The sequence below is a fragment of the Colias croceus genome, chromosome 8 (assembly GCF_905220415.1).
Source record: "Colias croceus chromosome 8, ilColCroc2.1".
Taxonomy (NCBI): domain Eukaryota; kingdom Metazoa; phylum Arthropoda; class Insecta; order Lepidoptera; family Pieridae; genus Colias; species Colias croceus.
This window is the reverse complement of record NC_059544.1, coordinates 8951543-8967736: the sequence shown is the minus strand read 5'-3', so window position 1 is coordinate 8967736 and position 16194 is coordinate 8951543. Positions and strand designations below refer to the sequence as shown.

General features: G+C 36.7%; 1 protein-coding gene across 2 annotated transcripts; it reads left to right on the top strand.

The window, feature by feature from the left end:
• Positions 1-650: 650 nt before the first annotated feature.
• LOC123693580 lies at positions 651-16105 on the top strand. 2 transcript variants are annotated; one of them, XM_045638744.1, is made up of 9 exons: positions 651-2758; positions 2973-3114; positions 3861-3989; positions 10160-10363; positions 10688-10825; positions 10979-11034; positions 11379-11482; positions 12313-12370; positions 14737-16105. In XM_045638744.1, the coding sequence occupies exons 1-9, from the start codon at positions 1257-1259 to the stop codon at positions 15836-15838; spliced, it is 3435 nt and encodes a 1144-aa protein (XP_045494700.1). In that variant the 5' UTR covers positions 651-1256; the 3' UTR covers positions 15839-16105. The 2 variants fall into 2 exon arrangements, with proteins under 2 accessions (XP_045494700.1, XP_045494699.1); XM_045638743.1 differs by having other exon boundaries at positions 11370-11482.
• The last annotated feature ends 89 nt before the right edge of the window (positions 16106-16194 follow it).

Below are 16194 nucleotides of genomic sequence, written 5' to 3'. Positions count from 1 at the left end.
TTAGCGTTAGCAGTTTCTATTCCATGGCGTTACGTATACGTTTGTCTAAAGGCCCAGAAATAAATTACTTTCTAACGTTATAATATGAACTCTTTATGAACTTAACTCCTACAAAGATTAAAGATCATTAAATAAAATGACATATTATTTACAAGTTATTTACATTAATGTTATGCACAAATTAAAAGTCTAGACTTATATTTATTATTTTTATCATAATACGACGTAAGTAATTAATTACTGATCACTTGCTTCTATGTAATTGGCAATTGCATTCTAATCATGTTTTTTTTTAAACTTGGACTAACTAACTAACACCAATATACTAACATACATTTTATAATATTTAGCTACTTTACATATAATACTAATTGTCATGTTTTATGCACTACTAGAGATGAATAACTTTTTTTTATATTACATCATGAAAAATATGAGAAATTCGTGAATTGATGACCTATAACGCCAATAAAAATAGTACCTAGATAAGTAATGCTAAGTGCCGAAGTAGGATAATAGATACGTTCATTTCCATTTAATTATAGTAGGTATATCACTTATTTATTTATTTATTATAATTAGGCACACCAACAATAAATACATTTGACATTGATATAATTAACATTATTTATTAATTAATAATGACAATAGTTCCCGAAATTAAATAGAACTTATATGTATCTGCAACTACATAGGTAATTTAATAGGCATTGCGTGTCTTTTCAGGTCATTTTCTTCTTACCTAAGTATATGAAAGCTGACCTGGGACAATTTTCTGCTAACGTGATAGCATCTAATCTTTCAATCGAAAAGATGGTCATGACTCATGTTACTTATAGTGACTTGTCTTTGTAAAGTTTTTATTTTTTAATGTGTACATAATTATATTTAGTTATTATTTTTTTAATGTGCATATTTTGTAGAATACTTTTAACTATCTCAGAATATATTAACATATTTAACAGTTAAACTGTCTACCGATATATGAATATTAAATTGACATTCAAAACTATCGATTTCCACAAATGCGGGCTCGTTAACAAAAGCTCACAACTACACTCATTTCAATATATTTTTCAAGTCGTAAGTGTAGTGACCAGACTATGGACTGGAGTGAACTACGATAACATATACAACCACCTGTGTTTATATCCATCGATTGGTCAGGGGCGGTGTGGCTTACTATTCGATCATTAACCCAGTTGAGTATAGCAAGGCGGCGCGAGCGGGCACGCCACACGCGGCAGTCCACCACGATGCAACTGCCCGAGACGCCGCCGCCGCCCCTTGCACCCCTCTGGGACCGCGTCTTACGAGCCCGTGCCTTACCTCCAGATCTTGACGTGCAACTCCTCTATACAGCTATCAAAGATCGACTCACACACCCGGAATGGGAAGTACGGTTGCATGCGTTACGCGTCCTTGCTGATCTGCTACCGCTCTCGAATAATGCTCTCTCCTTCCCCTTTGATCAAGTGATCGACAATCTTGGATATAGCTCGCCGAATGTAAGAAAAGCCGCGTTGGACGCTTTGAAGGTATTTTGCACGCATTGCGAAGAACCGGAATGTGCATCACGTGCTATATTAGACAAGTGTTCCTACAATAACATACGACCCCATTCCGCTGATATCAACTTCAAAATAAATGTCGTGACGGGATTAATACTTTCGATACCGGCCCTCGTCGGTATTTTGAAAAGAAGGTGCAGAGACCTTGACCTGTACCCTATATTTGAAGATTTAGGTCAAAAGTTATTTGATCCAGTTCATCGAGACGTGGCTCTAAGATCATTAATGAAACTGCGTCGCGTGTGTGGACCACGTGACTATATGTTGCTGTTTTCCAGACTAGATTCGAGGATACAGGAAAAATTTCGGTATTTGTGTGAAATTTACGACGAAGACTCAATGGATGTTTATTACGCTCCGAGAAGACCACGCACTCAACACTTAATGCAAATTAATCGTATTTTAAATAATTCAACAACAATACCTCTTAACTTTTCGACTGACTCCTCATCGGAATCTGAGACGTATAGGATTCCATTGAACAATAACAATTTTGCCAAAGTGATTATTGAAACAGAAATAAAGTTTGATTCAGATACGGCGATTACTATGACTGTTTTAGAACAAAATGAAACTGAATCTGATAGAAATAATGGCAGTGATGAAGACTGTGATAGTGATGATAGAATGTTTTTAAAATATAGTGAAGTTGAGTCAGAAGAAGATTCTGACGTGGTGGTGAAGAAAGTTCGTTTTGGTGGTGAAAGTGTTAAAATACGGACGCCGGATAGTGATAATTTGTTAAATAGTGAAGATGACATCAATCAAAACAGGCATTCCGATTTGATAGACAAATCCGCGGTATCAGAACAACCTTCTATTTTGAGTAAAGCAAAAGAATTAAAAAAAGAATCGAGAATCGATGAAAAAGACCGAACGTTGCCTAAGAAAAGTGGAATACCATTGCCAATTATAAATAAAGGAAATGGGCTCAGTAATGGTAAGACCAATACGCTAAAATCTAAATCCCTAAGTGAATTGTATGATTATTTTAAATACGGTAAGGAAAATGCAAAACCGAAGGATCGATCGGGATTTGCGTTGACTCTTACCGATGTGAGGTCTCCTGAAAAGGTGCCGAGTCCAGTTGAAGTTCATAGAGAGGTGGAAGTTTTACATAATTTACAAAGGAGTCCTACGTTATCTCCAAGACGACAGCAAACCCGAGTGAGTGTAGAGAAAAATGGGTAAGTGTTTATAATTAGCTTTATTTACCAAATAGCAAAAATTACCTAACTCTTATTTCATTGGCTTAACTAATTTGAAAATATTCGTGGCATTGATGTAGTTACATATAAAAAACCATAGAAAAATAATTAATGCACTTATTCAATGTTATTCTATCTGTAAAATACAAACTCACATACGCTTTAGTCCTAATTTATATAATTTGTTTTCTAGATTTGTTCTCAGTCTAATCGCCTCATCTCCCCCTGAATCCTTGATGTTATCTCCGCGGCCGTCTTCTCCTCTGAAGACGCAATATGAATGGGAGACTCTAGGTATTGTGCCTAAGCATGTAGCAGATCAACTGCATAATACGGTAAGCACATCATATACTATTATGAAAAGTTTAGCTATCAGTTAAAACTTAGAAATTAGGTCTGTTGATTTTGCCATGCGATGCTAGAATCGTGGCTAGCCACGACCGACGGTATTTCTGAGATAGTTAAATAATTGTGCAAGAGTCTGTGCGAAATAAATCTTTACATTTTCAATATAAGTTATTTTATAAGTGTTTTTAACAGTTATTTAATCTTATCGCATATTATATAAACTTTACTATTTCAAATTTTTTACGAAATGTAATTTTAGGTCAACCAAGCAATGTGCTTAAGTAATCTGTACGCCCAATGAAAGTAATTAACTAAACGTAACGTAAAGAATAAACTTTTTATTTTCGTCTGTTTATTATTCACCCTTGACACGTCTGGACATTTTGTCCTTTGCATGCTAATTTATGTGCCCAGACATAAAAATGTCTACAGATGTTGTAGGACGATAATAGTGGACCCAGATTTTTAGCTTTTATTTTGCAGATTTATGGTTACTTTTTTGTGTTGTTTCGTTTATAGATGTGAAGGAAAAACTTATTTCACAGTCTTTTCTGTACACGTGTGTTACTTTTTTCATACTTTTTACTGTCTATACTCTATAGGACAGTTAAGTACTATTATTATTGCCTAAAAGTCATAATATAGTCTGAATTAGTATATACATAGTTACTTGTTTCACCCAGTAAATCAATTAATTTAAGTTCATTGGTATAAATTTCTATTATTTTATCAGGAAAATTGGATAGCAGCAGTGAAAGCAGCAGATCAGCTCCACAGCGCGTTATTGGAAACCGATAATGTTCTGCGCGTGGAACCGGCTGCACTGTCTCTCGTGGAACATATGTGGGCTCTTAGTGATGCTGTATGTATTTTATATCTTTTTTTTTTTTTTTTTTTTTTTGTATGTATAAATGCAATCTGTTCAAGAACATTCAGCACTTGGTTATGAATGGATTGAGACTTGTAGGGCAGGCGATCCAGTGATGCCAGCCGTATTATTATTATTATTATTTTTGATTTTTTTTTTTTTTTTTTTTTTTTTTTTTATAAATCAATGGGAGCTTTTCTTTTTAGTCTTTGGAATTTTGTGTCGTTTTTCATTAAATCCATGGCCAAAGAATTCGGATGTTCATCAAGTCTTTTTCTGTAGGAGCTCATAGAGTGCTTGATTTCGTCTTTAACTGTTCGAATTTTAAGATCGTGGTGTAACTGTTGGTTTGTAACATACCAAGGAGCGTTTGTGACTAGTCTAAGCATTTTCGATTGAAATCTTTGCAGGATTTCGATATTGGAGTTGGAAGCAGTTCCCCATAACTGGATTCCATAGGTCCAGATTGGTTTAATGATGCTTTTGTACAAAAGTAATTTATTTTCCAACGAGAGTTTGGATTTTTTGTTGAGGAGCCAGTACATTTTTCTCAGTTGAATGCCAAGGGCTTTACGTTTAGTAAAAATATGTGTTCTCCATGTGAGTCTGCGATCCAGATAGACGCCAAGGTATTTCGCGCCATCAGCCTGAGGAATAGGTACTCCATTGAGAGACACTTGAGAGCACGAGCCGTAACGAGTCGCAAATGTTACCTGTACAGACTTATTTTCATTGGCTTTAATTCGCCAGGTTGATAACCATTCAGTAATTTTATCAAGACAGACTTGGAGGTTTGCACTAGCTTGTACTGGATTTTCGTGGATTGCTAGGGCTGCAGTGTCATCAGCAAAAGTTCCAATTACCACGCCATCTGTCATGGGCAAGTCAGCTGTAAATAGCAGGTACAGTGTAGGACCGAGTACACTTCCTTGGGGAACTCCGGCATGAGCTTTGTGAAGGGTCGTTACGTATTCTCCTTGCCTTACTTGGAAGTGTCTGTCCTCTAGATAGGACTTGAGAAATATGAAGTGATTAGTTGGTAATTTAGTTTTTATTTTATATAGCAGGCCCTGATGCCAAACTCTATCAAAAGCCTGTGATATATCAAGAAACACTGCACTGCAGTATTTTTTGGCCTCGTAAGCTTTGTGAATTTTTTCTACCAGTCGGTGGATTTGTTCTGTGGTTCCATGTTTTTGTCTGAATCCGAATTGGTGGTCCGGTATGATTTTGTTTTCTTCTATTACGAAGTTCAACCTTTTCAAGTAAAGAATCTCGATTACTTTGGAAAGAATAGGAAGCAAGCTTATCGGCCTGTAAGAAGACACTTCTTCTGGGGCCTTACCAGGTTTCAGGATCATTATGACCTGTGCCACTTTCCATTGCCGTGGGAAAATGCCTCTCGATATTATACAGTTGAACAACTGAGTCAAAAATATTAAAGCTGAGTCTGGTAGTTCTTTCAGCATTTTTACAGTTATAAGGTCATATCCAGGAGCTTTATTCTGTTTCAGAGTTTTTATAACCGCTATAAGTTCACCTTTTTTTATTTTCTTTAATGGGAGATCAAGCTGGTAGGGATCATCAATGCTTTTAAGGCGATTCTTCATATCGGTTGACATAATTTTTTGGCAAGGATTTGGAACAAAGACTTCCTTTAGATGAGACGCAAAGGTTTCTCCCTTCTCTGGATCACTCTTTGCCCATGTGCCGTCTTTTTTCCGAATAGGGTGCTTGTGACTGATGGGTCTTTTTAGCTTCTTTACGGTTTTCCAGAGCGAATAGTCACTTGAAGCCTTGGCGTCCAGATTACGCAAGCGGCTTTCGATATCGTTGTCTCGTGCAGTTTGAAGAAGTTTTTTGAGCTTGGCTGATATGTTATTAAGACGTGTTTTGTCATTTGGGTATCTGGTTTGCTGCCACAGTTTACGCGCTCTTCGCTTCTCCGCTAACAGCTCGCGAATGGGCATTGGACAGTCCACTTTGTCACACCTTTTGGAAGCAGGAGTGCTGCTCCAGGCTGCATTCTGAACACAGTAATTAAAATGTTCTACACCTTGTTCTATGTCTTCTTGAGTTTTCAGCGATAGCTTGAGGTTTATGCAGGACTCTACACTTCTGCGAAACATATCCCAATCAGTATTTTTACCATGCAGACGTGTCGCAGGTTCAGTTCTAATAATTTTTTCAGATATTTCTACTAGTACTACACTGTGGTCTGATGACAGATCTAGAGAGGATTTGCATTTACAGTTATTTAATGGGATGCCCTTTATAACACAGAAGTCTACCAGATCTGGAATTTTTCTTGGGTCTGTTGGCCAGTAAGTTGGTTCACCGGTAGACACCGTTTCTAATTGAAGGTCATTTAAGGCTGCCTGGAGCTGTCTTCCTTTCGGAGTGGTTAAGCGTGATCCCCAGAGAGTATTCTTGGAGTTGTAGTCCCCACCTGCAATGAATCTGGGTCCTAATGATCTGAAGAAGCGGATATAATCTTCTTTTTTTAAATTATGTTTTGGTGGAGAGTACAGTGCAGTGACAGTGAGATTACCACGCCAGTCTTCAACAACTACACTTGTCCCTTGTATTTCAGGAGTGCTATATTTATGTGTCTCGTAGTGTCTGATGTTGTTTTTTATTAGGATTGCGGAACCACCATGAGCTGTGCCATCTGGGTGCATTGTTTGGTAGTAAATATAGTTTGGTATATTAATGTAGTTTTTATTAGTGAAGTGTGTCTCAGATAATAGGAAGATATCAATTTTGTTTGTTTTTAGAAACATCTCAACTTCGAGGATGTGGTGTGGGAGCCCATTAGCGTTCCATATCGCAATTTTTAGGGCATTGAATGTGATAATTTTGTCATAATTTCCATTAGAAGGTGTGTCATAGAAGTCAATTGCTGCATGAGCTGTGTCATAGTATTCATCATTTCCTTCATGTCTGTGGTTTTCTCTGATGTCATTTGCTTTTCATTATTTTGTTGTGAATGAGAACCCTCATTTTTGGATGTTAGTGCTTGGCTATATGTAAGCTTGTCAGAAAATTCTTTAATATGGTTTGTCGTTTCTTTGTTCAGATTACTTTTACGCTTATCTACGTGTCTTTGTTTAATTGGTTCCGGGGGGTATCTTATTTTTTGAAGTTCTTTGTAAACAGAGCATCCTTTGTAGTTTGCAGGATGGTTTCCTTCACAAAGTATACATTTAACTGAGTCCGACCTTCCTTTGCGTTCACAGTTACTTGATGCATGATCACCAGCACATTTAATACATTTTGGTTTTCTGAAGCAATATTTCCTAGTGTGACCATATTGCTGGCAGTTTGCGCACTGTGGTATGTCTCGCTTCGGTCTAGGTGGTTCTATTTTGATCCGGCAATGTAGTAGGCTCTTTAGGTCATAAATGTTTTTATTATTGCTGTTGGCTTCTATTTCTATGAAAAATATTGGCAAGGCCTTTTTGGTAATTCTTTGTTTGACATTCCAGATATTTTGTACTCTGTGCCCATATGCTTCCAGTTCAGCTTTTATTTCCTCCAGGTCAGTGGATGGGTGAAGTTTTTTAATCACTACTTTAAAACATCTGTCTTGTTTAGGTTTATATGTGTAAAATTCTGTGTTTTTTCCATTTAGTTCCTTAACTATTTTGGTATATAATTCAGCAGTTTTGGGTTGTATTCTGACTTGTTCATTCCGGAGGATTTTCACCTCGTAATTGTTTTCTGCTACGTCATCTAACATTTTAAGCAGTGGTTTTATATTGCTAACTCTGTCCACAAATATCGGAGGTGGTTTGACAGGTTTTTCAATATCTTTACTATTTGTTGGTTCTTGGATGTCCTTATCCAATTCTGAGAAGCTGTTAGAAGTTGGAGTAGTTTGACTTAGCCAGTAGGTGTCAAGTTTTTTTTGTTTTTGTGTTGGATTGTTTTCGGGACTATCACGCTGTCTTTTTCTGATAGGGACTTCCGTCCATACATCATTTTCGGTTTCACAAGTAGGTGCTTGTGTTTGGGATGGAGAGGTGATGTCTAGGTTCGTTAAAGATTGAGTTCTAGTCCTGTTGAACAAGGCTGGGTGAAATAATTGTTGTGTTAGTGTTTTATTTTGCGGTTTATTGGATTCAGTAGCTTTTGTATTTTTTTGAGACAATTCCATTTCTGTTCCCACGAGTAGGGTCGATTAGAAAGTCACACACAGGGTAACGCCCATTCCCGTGTGAAGGCACTGTACAACAATGTTAGCCGGGTCCATTGAGGTTGGCGCTAGGAGCTGATAACCCATCAGCCATTCATTCTATCGGCGCGTATCCCACCTTAGAATTGGGGTTTTTTATAGAGGAGGACTACCTCTTGGCCCAGGCGATTAAGCCAAGACCACCGTTCCCCCGAGACATGACCAAGGGTTTACGGGCTGATGATCATTTCCTATCATCATCTTGCAAGCTTTCGCTCGTCAGGATAGTTAACCGCCGCCTGAGACTCGGCGTTGTTACTTGATTGGCACCACCCAGGGGACACGTGTGGGGTGGATCTAGGATTAGATGGTATATCCCACGGACGCAAGTAACATCATCCCCCATTTTATATCTAAACTAATATTATTATCCATGTCTAGTATGTGTTTGTTTGTTACTCCTTCCCGTAGAAACTGCAGCACTGATTTTCATGACTTTTGCAGACATAGTATAGTTTTTATTCCGAAAATCCCACGGGAACGGGAACTATGCGGGTTTTTCTTTGAAAGCTGTGGGCGGAAATTATTCATGTTAATGTTGGCTTAGCTTTATGGTTTGTTTGTTACAATTTAACTCTACAATAATTATCTGCTGACCAATCTCCATAATTATTTTACCACTTAAATAACATCTTCTCTCTTACATTAATTAACATTGTATATTTTACTATCTCGGGATTTTTTGTTATGTGGTTAAAAATAGAAAATAGACTTAATATCTATACTAGAAGAAGATACTAGTAGGTGTAATCGTTGAAAAATGTGTTCGAAACTTAGTACTATATATATCCTTCCCCTTTCCTGAGGACAGCAACACATCCACTTCCCAGTGGAGTGGATGCTTATGGGCGGCGCGTATCGCTTAACACCAGGCGGCGCGCCTGCTCGTTTGCTGTCCCATAACATAAAAACTAGAACTATAACACTCAGATGAAATAAAAAATTTTGACTTTATATATATATATATAGTATATAAGGAAATTTACCATAAAAGGATTATCTTCGGATAATAAAAGATTAGCTATTTCCACATTGATGAATTTCTAGAACTTCTTATTAAGCTATACTTAATATAGCAACAAAGCTGTAACATAATAAGAAAAGCCAAGGTCGATAGAAAGAGCGATTAGTTAGTAGGAGGTGTAACCTTACCAAACCAGAGTAGACCGATATGAAAAATTTCTTTAATATAATCATGATATACTAAAATAAATTATAGTACCTAGCTAATGATAGGTTTGTAAAAGTTTCATTGTTATTTCTTAAAGACATGTTCGGTACTAGTATAACCTAATTGTTTTAAATAAATAAATAAATAACCAAGGTATGACGGTGATAGTAAACTACATTTGAAAAGCAATTCTCCTAAATAATAGTAATGGTTTAATGCTTAAATGCTTATTTGCCCTTGGTTAGTTCTTTTATTATTTTCTGATTATTTTACTGATTGGCAAGTAATTTTCCATTGTGTTAGTCATGATTGCTGATTAATCCTTCAACTTGGTTAGCATGAATTACTTCAACATTCGACATTAATTTCGCTAAAATAGGTCTTTCCAGTGCTTTTACGGTTTACCGTAGACACGAGTAAGCCACTCTTGACTGTAAATCAAATTCAGAATTATTTATTAAATTGCTTTGCACTATAGTACTAATTTTGATTTATTAATGTACAAAAGCCTGTCATTCATTCACCTGTCTTGTAATCATCATTTACTTCATAATTATCAGCAACTTTTCAACGTGCTTCATCTGTAAGTTTGCATGTAACCGACGCGACGTGATTAAATTTAAATCTATTTAAACACAGACCGATTTAATTCCAACTTACACTTATCTAGGATCGGTGATAGAACAATAATTTCATGAGTTAGCGTGTTTTTATTTTACTACCTATAATAATTTATTGCTTTCTACATCCCCCCAGATACCAGCAACAAAAGCCCCAACCGAAGGTGTGGTATGTGCAATAGTTCGAAACAGCAGTTCAGACTGTATTCGACAACTCTTACCAACTTTACTAGAGAGAACTACTAGAGAACCACCTCCCAATGCGCTACCACATGCCTTGTTGCAAAGGATTGCGTTGCATCACTTGGTCGAATTGGTGTTTGATCCGAATGTTATAAGGGTAAGTTCTTTATTGTGTCCTTAATGTTAATGTCTGTTTAACTGACCATTAACTGACCACTAAACTGACCATCCGGCATCCCCTATACCATGATGTCTTAGAGCGGAGAGGCGCTAGACAACCTATATGCTTCTTTTTACACTGGTAATAATACTGCCTTAAGACGTAACATTTACGTTTTGATTGGCCGTACGTTGGCCTGTTATGTTTCAAGGTCAATATCCTTATCGATAGCAATCCTTTTTTCAGTCTATTTTCAGTTAATATAATTATTCATTTCTTAATTAGCTACTAAAATTAACATTAGAATTATCATTTATTTAGCTGCCAGAATCAGAGCTAGAAGAAGCAAGATTAAGATCAGCGTTATGTCTGGCTCGAGCGGCAGGACCCGCTGCAGTATTGGCTGCTGTGAGACGAAGACTCTCTGGGTCTTCACAAGCTGATATCTTTTGTAATAAGGTATTTATTGCTACCTTTTTTTGTTTTTTTTAAGTATTTTTGGCTTGGTTTTTTGATCAAGCTCACTCTAACCTAAGCCAAACAAATCAAATCCTTTATTTGAATAGTGTAAGTGTAACTAAAACTAAAACTAAAAAAAATAATATTCACCAGTTACGAGATCGGCTAAGCAGACCTATGGAGAGCGTGCGATCATCTCAGTTTACGAAGTAAGGACCTTTATTTTTGGTAGATTTACAATTTTTTTGAATAACAAAATTTATTTTTTGTACATGACTAAAGGAGTTCTAGAACTACTTATAACACTCAGATGAAATAAAAAATTCACACACTCGGGTACTGCCACGATAAAGCTATTGCAAGCCACACCTCCGCCCGTCGGAGTGGGGAGCGTGAGGTTTTTTCGTTACGGAATTTCTCGATTCGGTCCCCGCGCTTAAGGCCCGCGATAGAAGCTATGCTTAAAAAATTCCCACTGTGTATAATTTTTCGTTGTTTTATTGATAACTTGGTGGTTTAAAAGAAGCATTGTTCATTTAAATAGTGGGTACAGATCACAATTACCGGTATCAACCCGTCGTGCCCGATCAACTCCGCCCGCACCAACACCGCGACCGAGAAGATTACGGCCATTACCAGACTCTGCTCCATTACCTGGTAATATTCCTTCATTAATTAATTTGTCTTTGTGTTTTTGAGGTGAAACTTCTTGAGGCATGTTGTGAGTAAAATTTCAAGGACGCGTCATGGCAATGTCGTGACGTCATTGAGTAAGGCGACGATTTAGTATCTTTGCTTAAATCTTGCTAAAGAAGTTTCACTTCTGACAATTATGCGTACATGCTCTTTTTTATAAGAGCAAATGAAAAGTTCTGGTAAGCAAAAAGAAAACTGGAAATTAAATAAAGTTTTGATATATGTATCAATTTTCCTTTTACTTTTCGGGTGTGGTAAAAATATACTTATACTTGAAATTATATTAGTAATTTAGGGACCTAGTTATGTTTTTTTTTTTTTTGAATTAATGAAGGCAAAGTAAATAAATAGAAGTTAGTCATATTTTAGTGTTATCAAGTTTTAAAATTCTAAATTGACCTAAAAAGCCGGACTTCGCATGCCTGTTTAAATTTCATTTTAATATCATTTCGTTTCATACTTACATAATTTAAAAAATAAGGTTTCAAAAGTAATCATCGCTTAACAAATATATGTTTATTACCGCATTTTAAAACTAACATAATAACAAAGGCCCCAGAGTCACGGGGCCCTAATCAGATATTACATATTTAAACTTTTTAGTTACAATAAATATTTGGATTTATTTAAGGATTCCTTAGCGATCACAACTAGACTAAATCAACATAAAAAAAGTTGTTTATATACTTATGTAGTTTTTTAAAGGAATAATTGGTTCTTTTCATGATAATAAAAAGACAAAAGAGATTCCATATTAGATTCCCACAATGAAGTTTATATTTCATTTGTAGGTAGTACTTCACCAGGAAGGGTGTTTGATGTCAAACCGCAAGCAAACTTAAGTGAAAGGTATGTACATACTTGTAACATAACTTACTAATGTTATGATGTTATAACACATTAAAGATTAATAAGATAAAAATATATTGTACGATGATAGAAGTTTATTGCGTTATCCTTTTACATTAGAAATTATTTTTGTAAAAAATTATTTTTGTCCGAGTTTAGCTATTGTTAGTAATTTAACGGTACATGGTAATTGGTATTTATTATTTATTTCCGTGGTTTTTACAAAGACCATTGATTATTGATATTTCGTAATATTTTAATGCTATAGGGTATCTACTCTAATGTTGTAAGGAGGAAAACTTTGTTTTTGTTTGATTGTAATAGTTTCACACAAAAAACTACTGCACCGATTTCAAAAATTCTTCCACCAGCAAGCAGAAAGCTGCAGCTGCTTTTTCCTTCAGCACATAGGCTATTTTTCATTTAGTTTTTATGTCCCCGGTTAGCCAGGACTAGTCACTACAATAAAACAAAATCATTGTCGCTGTTTGTCTGTCCCTATTGTTTTAATCTCTAAAACAATGCAATTTTAATGCGATATTTTTTCATAGATGCAGTAGTTTTTGAGGAAGGTTTCACTATACAATATTTTTAGTTTTAGACAAAGTGGGCGGAAAGCTAGTTAAAAATATACACAAATGTTCTATGGCCCCATGTTAACTGCGTATATCTTGTGATAATTACGGCCCTGTAAATCTTAATAACCCTCGGTTTGACCTTGTCTACGGGAAAGCTTCAGCTGTCGAGGTTTTGAACTTTATACATATTTGATGAGTTTTACTGAAAGCCCAGCAATCGTTATGAATTTTCTTTACAATCGATACATTTCACTAAACTTTGTTGATTCTAGGCTTGATTCTAGGAAATCGTTCGTGTTGTGGAATTTTATAACTGTCATTTTATTTTGTGCCTGCTTTATCGGTATTTGGTTCATGTAGAATTTGCATCGATTTTTAAATATTTATAAAATTTAACGTATTTGTATAATCCCTTTTCATAGAATCTTTGTCAGGTAAAAAAAAACACGTAGAAAATTTTATTAACAATATTTAATCTTATTATTTTTCTAGGGGTTATTCCCCCATGTTTCGTACAAATTGAACCTAGTCTATTATTATACCCAAATTATACCATTTGTTCACCCTTTTCCTGACTCATGTTTGCCTAGTACTTTCCTGTAATAACATCGAAGGAATATCCTAGTTTTTATTGCTTTGTAAATAACAATTGCCCTAGTCTAACGTCGTAAATACAAAAGGTCTTCAGCTTTTATTATTTAGTCAAACAGTTTGTGTCGTTAAGGAGTTAATAGTCTTGAAGTCTAGTGTAATAGGAATAGGTAAACATAAACAACCCTCAAAAATAGGTATCTAGGATATGAGAATAAATATAAAGGAAGGTTTCTTTTACATAAAATTGAACATGAATTATTTTGACAGTTTTCGTAAACAGGGAATAAAAAATACAATATTATTTATAGTTACATAACAAAAATACAATATAGTGGTAATAATTAACAGCCTTTAACAGCAATATCTTAAGGACAAGTTTGTATTCGTATCTTAGCAACGAAAGGAACAACGTTTACGAACATTAGCTAGGTCACACATCATTCAAACGGGCGAACACCGAAGAATCGGGTCACTGGGTCGATACGGGAATTAATATCCTACACTAATCGCTTCAACTTCAATAATCTGATTATCTATTAAAGGACGATAATTTATTCGAATAACCTGTGAGCGTTTGGGTCACTTTTGGTGTAATTGCGTGACCCGAGTAACCCACATAAACAGAAATTGCCGGCTCGTTCATAGACGACCCATTTATGCTATCGTCGGATCGCTCCACTTTAGGACTGACCGTTGGCTAATAACTGCTTAATTGGCTATAAATACGCTATCCTAGGTCAACCTTGAAGCGAATTTGAAAAGGACCTTGCTATCAAGCAAATTTGAATAGTATTTTATAAATGCGTATGTCACTTCCGGGTTATCAGGGGTGTGGATTGCGGGGTAGATAGTTGTGTCGTCAGTCGCGAGTGAGTCGCGGCGCAGGGCGGATGCGGCTGTGCTGCTGCGGCGCCGCGCCCGTGCGCCCCGCGCTCGCGCCCGACCTCGTCGCTGACCTGCCCGTGCATACGCGGTAGGCATAATCCGACGTTTTTAGATATAAATGCGGTGCTAGTTTACTTTGATGTTAGGACTTATAGGTAGAGAAGTTTTGAAACGGCTGTTTATGCGATGTCTCTTTTGGTTATTACGTTGTTATTAGACGGGTATTCAGGAGCTGTTCCACGCACCAATTTGATTCATGATTCAGCTCGGGCAGGAAATATTTTTATATATTTTATATCTTTGTTTCAGAGATTCCAGTGCTAACACGAATAATACAGACAAGGCGGTAGATTCAACCCCTGTGAAAGATGAAAAACTTACAATTGAAGATGTGTCGGAACCGACGGAAAACGAAACGCAGAAAACTGAAGTTATTTTTCGAGCTCGTACTCCTTCCATACACGTCGAAGATTTTTCTGAAAAATCAAATGAATCTCAACCAAGTTTTGACGACAAAACATCGGCAGGAGAACCAGAAGAAGAAAAACTAGGAGAACAACTAGAACAAACAATTTCACAAGAATCTGTGGAGAAAGCTGAAAGTACAGTTTCGCGGCCGCAGAGCGAAAAATCTGTAACATCACAACGACCAGCCAGTTATCATTCAAGTGAATCAATACAAAGTGTTCACATACAAGATGAGCCCAAGAGAATTATAGAGCGCGATGTTCGGACAGCATTAGCAGAGACCATCTTACCACCTCGCCATGAAGACTGGGAGGCGATAGTTAGTGCGTTGGTCGAAATAGAAAGACTTGCAGCAGATGAAACAGCTCGTGCTCCAGCTGCAAGCTGGCGAGCTGTTGTCCGTTCTTCTTCAGCTCACGTGCGATCCCTACGATCTAGAGTAGCTCGAGCAGCTTGCGCAGCATTGGGAACATTGTTCGAACATCGCGGAAAAATACTAGAGCCAGAAGTGGAAGAAGCAGCCTGTGCTCTATTAGAGCGATGTGCGGATGCGAATAGATTCCTAAGAGCAGAAGCTGCGAATGCTCTAGGTAGAGTCGCTTGTGGCGCGGGCTGTGCAAGAGCAGGAGTCGCTTTAGCAAGGCGCGGCGCTACACATAGAGCGGGACCAGTTAGAGCCGCAGCTGCTCAAGCATTAGCAAGACTTGCGAGACACTATGGGACATCGAAAATTCTAGAACTCCCTCCAGAACCGAGAATCGTTGTTCTACGAGCCGCTGGAGAACTCCTCGGTGACGCTCACCCAGAAACAAGGCTTCACGCTCGACACCTTTGCGTCACTTTGGCAGAAGACCCGCGCTTCAATCAAATGCTCAAAGACTCCATGACCCCGAGCAGATATCGTGCTATAGAAAAATATGTTGATAAATTACGCTGTCGGTGAAATCGCGTGAAAACTTAGCAATTATGAATGTTAATATAACTGTTACGCAATAGTTAACGGTGAACTAAATAACTAAATACAATTTTCGTGAATTAGTGGTACGAATAAGTGGAATTGAATGAATGCGAGTTTGACTCACTGCCCATAATGTCCCAAAAATGTGTAGATATTCAATTAAAATTTAAAGCATTTATATTATATAGTAAAGTAATAATATTTGAGTGATATTAAACTGATTTGTGTATATTTTTACGGGTAAAAATTATAACGTGTGTTGAATATGATAATAAAATATAAATAATTTTGAATGGTTATTGAATTTTTTACCCTACATCCCCGTTATAAAAAAGTTTCAC